The sequence below is a fragment of the Microplitis mediator genome, chromosome 7 (genome assembly GCF_029852145.1).
Source record: "Microplitis mediator isolate UGA2020A chromosome 7, iyMicMedi2.1, whole genome shotgun sequence".
NCBI classification, from domain to species: Eukaryota; Metazoa; Arthropoda; class Insecta; order Hymenoptera; family Braconidae; genus Microplitis; species Microplitis mediator.
Window position 1 is genome coordinate 16,551,668 of NC_079975.1, and position 13,325 is coordinate 16,564,992.

Genomic DNA, 13,325 nt, shown 5'->3' on the forward strand with positions numbered 1-13,325 from the left:
TGCTGCAATAATTACAAAGTTAGATGACAATATCTCAGTGACGGAAAAGAATATTAATATAGAAGCTGAAAAATATGAAACTATTGAAGAGAGAGTCTTGACGATACCAACAGGAAGTTACGAGATAACTGACATTGAAAAATATATTAAAAAAAAATTACGAAGACTCAGCATCAGCATCAGAGCCAATAATAATGAATTGAGAAGTGAGATACAATGTGATCAATTTATAAATTTTACATCTCAAGATTCTATTGGTCGGCTATTGGGATTTACAAATCGGAAGCTGATACCACATAAAACTCACTCATCAGATTTACCAGTGAAGATATTAAAACTCAATGCTCTGAGAGTTGAGTGTAACATCACGTCTGGTGCTTACATAAATGAACACAAAGTTCACACTATTCATGAATTTTTCCCAAGTGTACCACCAGGATATTAGATTGTTGAATTGCCATCACCCGTCATTTATCTACCGATCGCCGTACAAGCAATACAAAATCTCAGACTGAGAATTGTAGATCAAGACGGAAAACTGGCTAATTTCAGAGGTGAAACGATAACCATAAGACTGCATATAAAGTCTATAAAATAATGGGTATCGTGTATGAAACAAAAAGTGGTGCTGGGTATAAAAAGACAGCAACATGGTCAAGCAACATCAGTCACCGAGTACCTCACAAAGTGTTAACACATCAGAACACTCAGTTTCTACAGAGCCTAGGACTAAAATTACGTGGAAAATTAAGAAAATAAAAATTTATTTTTGCTGTTTAACGTGTACATGACCATGGCAGCGGAAATCTTAAATATTCAACGACAAATCATTTTTGATGAGTCAATTGCACACCATGAAGCGTATGCTTCATCAACATTCAACAACAGCGATGAAATAAGAATTGCAGTTCAACACCAAGATTAGTGTCTACTTCCAAGTAAAAGTACATTACATGTGTACGGAAAATTCACAAAGTCCGATGGTACAGCTGTGAGTGCAACGACTCACATGGTCAACATGACAGTGTGTCATATGTTTGAAGAAATACGTTACGAACTCAATGGTGTTGAGATTGATCGTAGCAAAAATGTTGGTATCACAAGTCTCATGAAAGGATACACATCACTAAGTCCTGCTCAAGAAAATATACTTGAAAATTCAGGCTGGATTATGGATGAAGCTGTAAACAAATTACACAATGACAATGGTTTCTTTGATATATCTATACCGCTGAGTCTCCTGCTTGGTTTTGCTGAAGGTTACCATAAAATTGTCATCAATGCAAGACATGAATTAATTTTGATAAGATCAAATTCTGATTTGAATGCATACATCCCTGGTTAAAAAAAAGAATTAAACAGAATTAATTTTTCAATATTTTTAATCCTTTTTAATACTCTTAATCCTCTCTCAAATGGTCACGTTACATGGCTTAATCCTTTTTAATTCTCTTTTTTAACTAGGGATTGTGGCCACACCTGCTGCTGGAGCTCATGCTGAAGCTGTTAAAATTACACTGCAAATAAATGGAGTGGATTGTACCATATGTGACTATGTCTGATAAACAAAAAATTGAAGCTTTGAATTATATTACAAGAGATCCAGCTATCTCAATCAGTTTCCGTGCTTGGAAGCTGTATGAGTATCCTCTATTACCAAATACTTCGAAGCATATTTGGGCAGTCAAAACTTCTACGCAGCTCGAGAAACCACGTTTTGTCATTCTTGGATTTCAAACAGCAAGAAAAAATGACGCAACTAAAAAAGCCAGCGGATTTGATCACTGCAACATCAGAGATATAAAATTATTTTTAAACTCTCAGAGTTATCCTTATGGGAATTTGAATCTCAACATTGCAAACAATCAATATGCTCTGTTGTACGACATGTATATAAATTTCCAAATTTCATACTACAACAAAGAACCTGAGCCACTGCTGACAAAGAAAAAATTTTTGGAACAAGCACCACTGTATGTTATCGATTGCTCGAAACAAAACGAATCAATTAAATCTGGACCAGTGGACATTCGCCTGGAATTTGAATCTGCAAATCAATTTCCTGCGCAGACATCAGCTTATTGCCTCATTATACATGATCGCATAGTCGAGTATAATCCTATAAGCAGCATCATACGAAAACTTATATGAAGACTGTTCAATTTAATCCAACGCCAACCATACATTACATGTATGTATGGAGATTCGCACACCAACAAGCAAGAAGAAGCGAATGGGAACAAGCAGCAAGAGATCGAGAACGATTTAAACAAAGAATTAATAAATTAAATATAATTATTGAACCTATATTAATTAAAAACTTAAATTTATAAATAAATAAACTTTTTTATATTGATACATATTGTTTTTTATTACTTATTACCTAAAATATACATTTAAGTCTTACATAACCTTAAATATTTTTTTATTTCACATAATTTCAAATACATAATAAACTATAGTATTTTTTTCTTAACCTACAAATATACATTTTGGTGTAACATAACCTTAAATATATACTAAACTATAGATATTTTTCTTAAAATATACATTTTTATCTTAACCTACAAAAATACAGTCAGAGCGATCTTTTCTAAATGGATATGCAAGGCTATCAGGGATATCATCATAGAAAAGAGAATGATCCCGACACCTTTGACAGCCAATCAATTTTTCATTATTTTGTAATCGTTCCGGTAGTTTGTGCCAAGCGAAATCGATTTGCTGGGTTGCATTTTCAATGATAAATGCAACATCAAGACATGCGATATCTTGATTATCCATACACAGTAAGTTCTTCAACTGATTGAAGATCTGAACCGACTTTTCATAGGTTGGTTGCTTTCCATAACACGTCCAAAACCACTTCTTGAAAAATTGAACATTTTGATATGCACATGAAGAATAAAACTTTTTCTGATGATGAACATGGTACGGGCAGCGATGTTTTGAAAAATCACAAGCATCAAATAGAGAAAAATGTCTCAGTTTTTCCATATCAATTATAGGTACAGCAGAGTCAATTAGATCATCAAGCCATTTTTTCTTTCGTTCACCTTGAACGTAAAAGTAACGTGCATTTTTTACCAAAATATCTAGATTTTCTTTCAATGATTCATATGGTTGCACACCAGATGTCCATGAAATTGAATGTTGAAGTCCACAATGATCAACACGTTTTTGCATTACTGCAACATCAATCTGATCTAAAGGTGGTTCGAATAACCAATGTTCACAGTGTACACGTTTATATGGATTGACTTTAACACAAATATCACTAGCACAAAGTTTTTTTATCACAAATCTGCCATCAGGCATCTCAAAACCCACAAAATCAATTATTAGTTCCATTATTGCGGTTTGTTAGCTTTGAACAATGACTTAGCTAATATAAATGTGATTTTATGACACGCTTCGTCATAATCTTTGCGATCGTTAAAGTTCAATAATAATTCTTTCCAATGAGACAGTTATAAGTTGATTTCTTTTCTTCGGATAGCCAATTCTTTGTGTCTTTCCTCATTCGCTTTCCTAAAGTAATAGGAATCTGGGATGCAAGCGTCGTCGTCGTCGTCGAAAATATCACTTTCGCTGCTTTTATCCTCGAACTCGATTTGGGCATCGTGGTTACACTCATCAGTGCATACATGAAATCTATAAAAGTTAATAATTAAATATTTATAGTTAAGTTATTAGAAAAGTAATAGTTTTTAAAATAATAATTCTTAGATACTTTGAACCTTGAGGACCCATTTTTATGATTTCCTAAGTATACGTAATTGTAGTTTTTCCGTTTTTTCACTGATTTCAAGCAGATTCTTTGCTAACTTTCGTTTTTCAGCACAGCCTGGACACGATACTTCTCGCGCACTTTCAATAATTTCAATATTTTTAGCAAACGCAATTACATCATTGATAAATTTTCCAATATCCTCAGGAGGCACGTCGCCAAATAACGATTCAATAATATCGTCGAGGTTATAAGTGTATGGCCGGTTATGTAAGAGAAAAATTCTTTCACTTTCACTGAATTTTTTATTCATTTGCACAAGCTGTTAACTAGAACGTTTCTCAATGTAGACTGACTGCTGTGAGCTCTCGAGCTCAGCGCTCAGCTCATTTTCCCCACTCTAGCTCAAAACACGTTCAAGCCTGTTAGATGAGGTCAAAGCGAGCTCAAAATGGCGGAGATGAGCTCAAATCAAGCTCAAAATGGCGGGGATGAGCTCAAAATGATGTCAATTAGCATCGAATAGCAGACAAATGCTCAAAAAGGTCCTAGATAAGCTCAAAATGATGTCAATTAGCATCGAATGGCGGATAAATGCTCAAAACGGTCCTAGATAAGCTCAAAACAAGCTCACTCGGTAAAACAGATCACATCGACCGCCCATAACTACATCAACTGTCAGCAACTTACCATCAGCCAGTAAAACAGGTTAGCATGGACACGAACCCACAATCTGTTTTACCTTGCGGGTTAACCTTTCCTACTCATCTACTTTCAGCATAGAAGCGCTTTTTTATGAGATGATCGCTGCAACATCGATTTCCATCCGGAATAAAAATTATTTTTTTAATAAATCATTGCATACAGGCATCTTGAGGAACAACTACCATATTCCGGTTTGAAACAGAACATACTTAACAATATTTATGAGTTGCAACTGTTCTTTTAACTTGAACTTCAATACATTCCTCTGTATCAACATCACGTACAAACTCTAAATTAAATGATGGATCGTCAGTACTTGACTGAGATAAAGTCATTGTTGATAAGTTTGATTCAGTTCTTTCTAATAATTCACTCAAATCTGAAGGTAATCGATCCTCCGATGCTGTATCCTGATACTCATCAAGTCTCGGTTTCTTGTATTTTTTGGAACGACAATTAAAACATAAAATATCACCAAGTAGAATGGGATAATCAAAAAGCGTTGAAAAATCTTCAACACCTTCATCAGATTGTATATGTTTTGGCTTCCTCTCGTTTTTTCATGAATTTTGAACAAATGCAACACTTTGAATTATTTGCTGTAGGCGTCGAAATATTTTCACTCAAATAAGAATATAACCAGATAAAATGAACTATTGAATGCAAATAAAGGCACGACCAGTTTTTGATGAGAATGTCAACAGTACGTAATTTTGAGGTTATCAGCAGAAATAGTAGATTTTGATGAAAACAAAAAACAGTGTTACCAATTTCGAATTACAGTGCCATCTCATGGTTTCTGAATGAACTGAAAGTTGAGCGGGAAAGTACAAATTATCTGAAAACTAGTTGAATTATGTAAACAATAGTATTTGATACAGATTTAATTATTATAGTAAGAAATAAAGATTATAATAATAAATATAGTTCATTATATGTAAACAATTACTTTTATATGAGCGTTCTGAATTTATTTCGTTGTTTTTATCAGTACAATATTCAAACAAGCTTTGTATTTTATCATTTTAGAAGTTAATCATGAAGAAAATTCGATTTCTGCGCCAATAATCGATTTTTATTTTTTTTTCGATATGTGGTACCCTTAAAAAAAATTTCTTAAGCTCATAATTTCGTCGAAAATTGAATGGGGAATTCAAAAAAAATAATCTCATATTTTTACGATTATCGTAACACGCTTAAAATCAAAATTAAGAATAAAATCTCTTTTTTTTTTAGGTTCTTACGAACAAATATGGCTCTCATTTTTTTTCCAAAACGCTACCATCATACCCTAAAACATTTCCGGTTACTAGATCATTCGATTGACAGACGAAGAGAATAACATTTTTTACTAATTTTCAGTATTTTTCGATTCATTCAGACGTCGTAGTAGATTAAAATCTGAAACTTGCTTTATCGAAGTATTTCATGGGTACGAATATTTCCTGTAGTTATGAGCCCGATTTCTTTGTGGGGCCGATTCGGTACTCTTATCGTCCCAGGGCCTGTCAATAATTATTAATAATTATAAAATGTAATAATTTGAATTTATATTCAATTTTCATAAGCATTCATTTATTTATTTTTCAACATTTATTATTTTCATTTTTATATTGATTTATGATTATGTAATAATGATATTTTTACAATAAAAATTATTTGAATTTAAATTTAAATTCAATAATCATCCGCCGTAATAATGACCGAAAGTTATTTGCTAATAAAATAATGATGGCATAGCACACGGAAAAAAAATATTGCGCTTATCGCTCACCAACGGAGAGCGACAGTTGTATCGTGATTAGTACTAAGTTGTTACTTGATTTTCACGATATATATATCGATATGAATGAAACACTAGATACTTATTATAGTGATCCTACGGATTGTGAATATACTTAAGTGTATAGTGATCGTCAGTTAGGGTATCCATACCGTACCAAAACGGATCGCGATCTACTTCTCAAGCGCCACCACTCATAACCAAATTTTTATTGAGAAGATTATTAGTTATTCAAAGCGCACACAATGACGTTAAAAAAATACGAATTATATATTTAATGCAAGAATTTCTTTTTTTTATCGATTAATTTTTTAATTTATCTTTGAAAGAAAAAGACTGTAAAATTTACATCAATTAATTACGTATATTCTATTGCTTTATATTTCTTGATATTAAATAATAATTTTTTATTGCACCTATTAGAATTGTTAACATATAATTATTAATTCCAACTAAAAATGAAATTGTAATGAAGTTGAAGTTGAAAATTTATCTATTTTAACCTTAAATTTTTTATGGCTATTTGCCAACAAAACGGATCGTTACTAGAGCAAAACGATCTTATGATTTCGGGATCCGCTTGGATCGCGATAATCACGATCCGATGGACCAAGACTTTCCGTATACAAAGTATAACCAACCGAGGAGAGTGAATATCACAATACCGTTGAGTGGTGAGCGCAATATATTTTTCTCCGTACATGTATGATAAATGATTGACAGCAGGAATAAGACGTCGTGACGTCACTCCCCCACTGTTAGTTATTTGTCATATATTTTAATATATGACAAATAGTTATAAAATTATTATATACTATTTTTATTGACTACATTTTTTTTATTTTTTATTCTCTTTTTTTTTCTTTAACGCATTTTTTATTATTTCCTCAAATTTTTGAATTTTTTGTTACATATTTCGTGGATATATATATTTTCTGTATCAGCGGCTGAGGCAGCCGTTCGGCACGCGCGTGGCTCGGGCGATCACCGAAGTTAAGTAGCATTGAGCATGGCCACTACTTGGCTGGGTGACTGTTTAGCCACGCGGTGGGTTCGAACGAAGGTCTCTGACCGTTAGGCGCGGTATGAAGATCCAGTGATCGGTAAAATGGGAATTTTATCGATCACTGGAGCTTCACCCAAACCGAAACTGTACTGGCTAGGTTTTCTCTGTGGTTTCCCTACGCCACTACACCTCCATTGCACAAGGGAGGTTGTAGGGCATCACCGTAATGATGCAAAACAGTATAAGCACAAGTCGGGCCACAGCCGCACAATGAAGGCAGAAAGAGAAGTAAAGCAGTTGCGATATAAAGGCAAAAAGTGTAAAAGGCCGTTACTACGGCTATATACTAGAAAAACAATTAAAATAAAAAAATATTTTCTGTATTTAATAATTTATTTATTGTTATTATTTACTATTCATTGTTTTTTAAGTAAATATTGTTAAATCTTCAATTGATTTGAAATATCTTTTTAATTTCTAAATTGTTATTTTGTTATTATTTTTAACTTCCCACTGAGAAAATCGACGATTTTCAAAAAATTCAGGAAGTTATTGGTTTCACCCCGATTTTCGAAAACCGGGTTTTCATCATATGTCGACATTTGAAGGTGCTAGGATGCTATTCTGACATTTTCAGAGCGATGTCTGCATGTATGTATGTATGTATGTATGTATGTGTGTGTGTGTGTGTGTGTGTGTGTGTGTGTGTGTGTGTGTGTGTGTGTGTGTGTGTGTGTGTGTGTGTGTGTGTGTGTGTGTGTGTGTGTGTGTGTGTGTGTGTGTAGATGTAAACCTCTCATATCTTTTTGATGAATGAACCGATTTTGATGGTTCTTGCGGCATTCGAAAGATATCTTCTGAACTTAGATTTTCAAAATTATTTTAGACTATTTAGTCAAATAAACTCTGAGATACTAAAGAAATACAAAAAAAAAAGTTTGTTTTTGTTTTTTTTTATATTGTGAAAACTGTTGGATCGATCAATTCTAAAATCTAATCAGCTCTAGAACTCGATAAAAGCTTTCGATTGCCACCAAGAACGTCTCAATCAGATAATCCGTTCAAAAGATATCGTCGACGAAAGAAACAGCAGAAAACGGTTTTTAGCAAATATCGTCGAAACGACTAAACCAATCATTCCCAAAATTTCATCAGCTCTAGACCTCAATAAAACGCGCCGATTGCCACCTCAACCGTCTCAATCGGATAATCCGTTCGAGAGATATCGTCGACGAAAGAATGAAAAAAAAATCGTTTTTGAAGTTATACTTCTTTAGGCGCGTTATGAAAAAGTCATGAGCGTGAAATTTTACGATGCGCGCGCACAACGAGACACAAAATTGTCACAGGAGAAGTTGCCCACTAAACCGCTCATTAAGTCTCGAAAAAAAGCTACCAACAAAATAGAAATAGAACCTCTATTAGTCGCGCATGTTGGCACGCTCGTCGCCTCTGATCACTGTTTTCATATTTATAATATTTATCTACATGTTTCTAGTTTCATTCACAACACGTGTTTTAGTTTCATACAAGTGTGAATTAAATATATGCTAATGAATTATATTCAGTAGTGATTTAAATTGAATGTTTGAATTAATATTATTTACTATTCCTAAATATTAGTGAAAAAAATTGTGCTCATATACTTTTTGAAGTGCCCCAATATAATTGAGGTTAACTATCCGTATGTATTATTTATTGATATAAATTAAAATATTATCATTTAATATAATTGATACTATATATTATTAAATTATAAATGTTAAATATTTATTATTGGTTATTTAATATTTACAAAATAAAGAAATAAATTTAAAAAAAAATTTGTGATCAAAATTAAAATCGAACATCAAATAAAAATATTTATTATTAAGTATTAAATTGAATAAATAATAAATATTTATAAAAATAAATGATCAAATGTAATGAAAATTTTTTGATAAAAATAAAAAGTAAATATTAAATTGAAAAAATAATATATATTCAAAAAATAAGTAAACTTAAATTCAATTTTTAAATTTATTTATTTACTTTTAAAATATTAAATGATCAATAATAAATATTTAAAATTGAGAATCTTATAAAATTTAGTACAAATTATGTCATACATATGTATTAGTCTCTAAATTTAATTTTTGATAATTATATATGGGGCATTCCACGCCAAATCAACCACTTTTAAATTCGACCCCTTTAATTTGGCTGAAAATTTTTTCTCTTTTTCTACCCTATCAAAAACGTTTCTCATAATTTTTTCAAATTTTTTCACCCAACCGAAAAAAAGTTATAAATTTTTGAAAAAAATGGCTTCTTTTATTTTGAATAGCTATAACTTTTTCAAAATTCGACTGATTGGAACGTTTTGTTTTTCAAAATTTTTGTTTTTAAATGTACTTTTTGAAAAAAAAGTACAAAAAAATTATTGCAACCTATTTTCATTGTTTTTTTGTAGATTTTTAGAAAAAATCAAAAATTTTTCGATGTTTATCATTTTTGATTTTTGATTTTTTTTTTTTATATGAAACTTTGACATTTTCTGCAGATCCTCAAATTTTTTCAGAGTGATGTTTTTTCGATTTATATTTTTTTTTTCCAATTGAAAAAAAAAATTATTTACAACTAGCCTTATTTCTCATAACACCATGCTTAAAATTTTTGAGAGTGCTCAGAAAATTTTCAAATTTGGAAAAAAAAATAAAAACAATAAATTCAAATGGTAATGTTCGAAATAATTTGAATTTTGTTCGAAAAATCAAGTTTAAAAATAAAAGGACCTTCTGAATAATTTCTTTGTATTTTTTTCTGAAATCTACATTTAAAAACGAAGGAAATGAAAACAAAAAGTTTTCGTTTGGGCCATTTTTGGACAGATGCTGGCAATTCAAAAAAAAATTCTTTTAACCATAAAACCATGAGTGTAGAAGGATTTTTTTTGAATTGCGAGCATTGAATTCTCTGGTACTGATCTTTGTGAAAGGTTACATAATGAACCTCATATTCAAGGAAAAAAGACTAATACGAATAAGCCTGTCGTACTAAATGTCAAAGATATTTTAAATCAAATTCAGGCTTCTAAATCTATTTCAGAAATAGAAGATGTCTTGAGAAATAATGAAAGTGTTATTTTGAAAATATGCGACAATATTAAAAATGAGTTTAAAACAAAATCTACACATTTAGTGATGAATTGTCCTTCAAAAAAACGTATACCAACAGCACGATTTCCAAAAATTCTTTTAAATAACCTTCAAATTGATAATGTCGGCGCTGATGGAAACTGTTTCTTTCGATGTATTGCTGAACTTTTGCTTAACGATGAAGAATTGTATCCTGACATTAAAATTTTTATTATTGTTCATATCGTAGCGAATGCTCATTATTATGAAGTATTATGTAAATCCCAAGAAATAGAGGTTAGAATAAACAATGATGAAAGTAGTATATTAGATAATCCAGCTACAGATGATCTCGTCCGCATGATTTCTGCCGATGAAGTTTGGGCTAATGAAGGTGCAACAACTGCACTAAGTAATGCGTTAGAAACTAAATTAATCACATTTATGGTTAATGGCATCTCATCAACACTGCAAACTATCAATCAAACGGGTCCTACAGTTACACAATCAAAAAAAGTATTGATATTGGTCAATACAGATTTTAGCCACTATTATGTTGCTCGACTAAAACACTGCTTTTCGAACCTTGATAATTTTATTGAAAGTAATCAACAAGAACTGGAAAATATACCTTTTCTTGATAATGATACAAATAAAATATATCAAAGGGGTTTATTAAATTACAATAAGGTCAATGAAAACAGTTCTCATCAATAATTTTTTAATGAAATACCATAAAAATCTGACTATTGCATCTCTCCCTATGGTTGGATTTTCACCTTATGACATGCCTTAACCCGAAGACAAATTTAAGATATTAAAAAATAAAATATATTAGATTTAGATATGCTCTACTATCGCCTGAAAATCGTATTTTCTATTTTTTAGTCGTTTTTTCGATTCCGTCATGTTCAACCGTGCCCATCTTTCACAACGAATAAATAATTTATGTATAAAAACATACTGATACAAAAAATTATGATCGACAAACGTATTCAAATATTTTCTTATTGATTAGATAAGATTTTCAAGAAGGAACCGTTTTTTCAACTTCCTGCTAAGCAAATTGAAAACTTTCAAAATTTCGGGAAGTTAATGGTTTCGGTTCGATTTTCGAAAACCCATGAGTTTTCATCAAATGTCGACGTTTTGAGGTCCTAGGTAGCTATTCTGACTATTTTCAGAATGATGTCTGACTGTGTGTGTGTGTGTGTGTGTGTGTGTGTGTGTGTGTGTGTGTGTGTGTGTGTGTGTGTGTGTGTGTGTGTGTGTGTGTGTGTGTGTGTATGTCTAAACTTACTATAACTTTTTAACTAATTAACCGATCAAAATGTTTCTTGCGGCAATCGAAAGAGCTTGTTGGGCATCAACTTACCTAAAAATTTCAGATCGATGGATCAATTAGACTCTAAGATATAAAAGAAATTCGAAAGAAAAAAAAAAAATTTTTTTAATTTCTTAGATATTACTATCGATTGATTTTTTTGAACAGCAGAAACTATCTAATTAGACTATAGACTACTGAGCGTTACTTTCGTCAAAACAAAAAATCTGAGTTATCCTCAAGTCACGCCTAAAAAAGTTTTACTTAAAAAATAATTTTAACATAAGTATTAATGAATACATACAAACTTAAAATTTCGATAATTTATGTAAAAAAATGAGCGCTTAAGGCATGCACATTTGGATTTTCCAAACTTTTTTTTAATATTATATATCATGATACCATTAACTGTGCGTTTAAATTTTGCGGGTTGATGCGCGCGATTTATATCATGTAATGTATATAATACGCGCGCAGCTTATATATTTTTTAGTGTATATTTTTGTGTCGTTTTTGCATATATTTTTTGCATTCGACCAATCACGTTACGAATAGTTTGCCTTCACATATATTTCATCTAAATTTTATTATAGAATACTCTTTTTGTAGTCTTCTTGTATTTAAATTTAAAAAATTTAGATTTTGCTGAATCTTAAAATGATTATATACGATTGGATCAATTTATGCATAAATTATATAAAATTATATAAAAACCCGATAAAAAAGAGTTTATAAAATTGTATAGAATTATACATAAATTGGATCAAAAATAACCCGATTCAATTGTATACAATCGTCCAGAATTATATACAATTACATACGATTGTATACAATTAGATATAATTATGTACGGTTGTATGCAATTGGAACGGGCCTTTTTTTATATCCAATTTATATATAATTTTATACAATTGTATAAAATCTTTTTTCATAGGGGTTTAACTTGTGGAAGTCATGATCATTCAAGTAATAATTGTTCTCAACAAATTATAAGTTGCGATAATTGTAAAAAAATGGGTCACAGAATTAGAGATTGTTGAAAACAAATTAATGATGAAGAATAATAAATAAAACAAAATCATGCTACAACCTCTAATTCACATTTTGGTATTTTTGATAAAACTTTGCTTTGCCTATTCGTGAAAAAGGAAAAGAATCAATTGTAATTTTCATTGAAAATTTAAAAGTAATTTTCGAAAATTTAAAAGAAACTTTAGAAAAATTTAAATTAAAAACAGTAAGTTTCGCAAAAAAGTGAAAGTATAGAAAATTCACCGTGAAATAATGTCATGACAGAATAAAAAAATGTATTTGACGGAACTGATATTAAAATTGAAATTTGTTGGGGCAAAATTATTTATGTTCCTAATGAAAAGAGAGACGAAATTTTTTATGAAATGCATAAATCACCAATCGGGGGTCATAAAAGTGTTACTAAAACTTATCAAAGAATTAAAAATATATGACACCGGCACACAAAAGAAATTAAGTAGAATGTGCATTTGACCGGACCTACCTACGGGTACGTATTTTGGTCCGCTGAATCCGAATACGTGGTCAGTTTGACCCCTACACCCTCGAAATTTCGAAAAAACTTCGAAAAACCGTAAAAATGATTAAAATCGGCAGTTTTAATGATAACAAAATTTTTTGGAACTAAA

At 31.0% G+C, this 13,325-nt stretch overlaps 1 protein-coding gene across 1 annotated transcript; it reads left to right on the forward strand.

Annotated features, from left to right (window-relative positions):
• Window positions 1-1,554: 1,554 nt before the first annotated feature.
• On the forward strand, window positions 1,555-2,151 carry LOC130671939 (uncharacterized). The gene has a single exon (XM_057476087.1). It carries the CDS (start codon window positions 1,555-1,557, stop codon window positions 2,149-2,151), a length of 597 nt encoding a protein of 198 aa, XP_057332070.1.
• The last annotated feature ends 11,174 nt before the right edge of the window (window positions 2,152-13,325 follow it).

Bases quoted from the DNA above. Each gene is read 5' to 3' on its own strand.
- LOC130671939 (XM_057476087.1), top strand. From the start codon at position 1,555: ATGTCTGATAAACAAAAAATTGAAGCTTTGAATTATATTACAAGAGAT.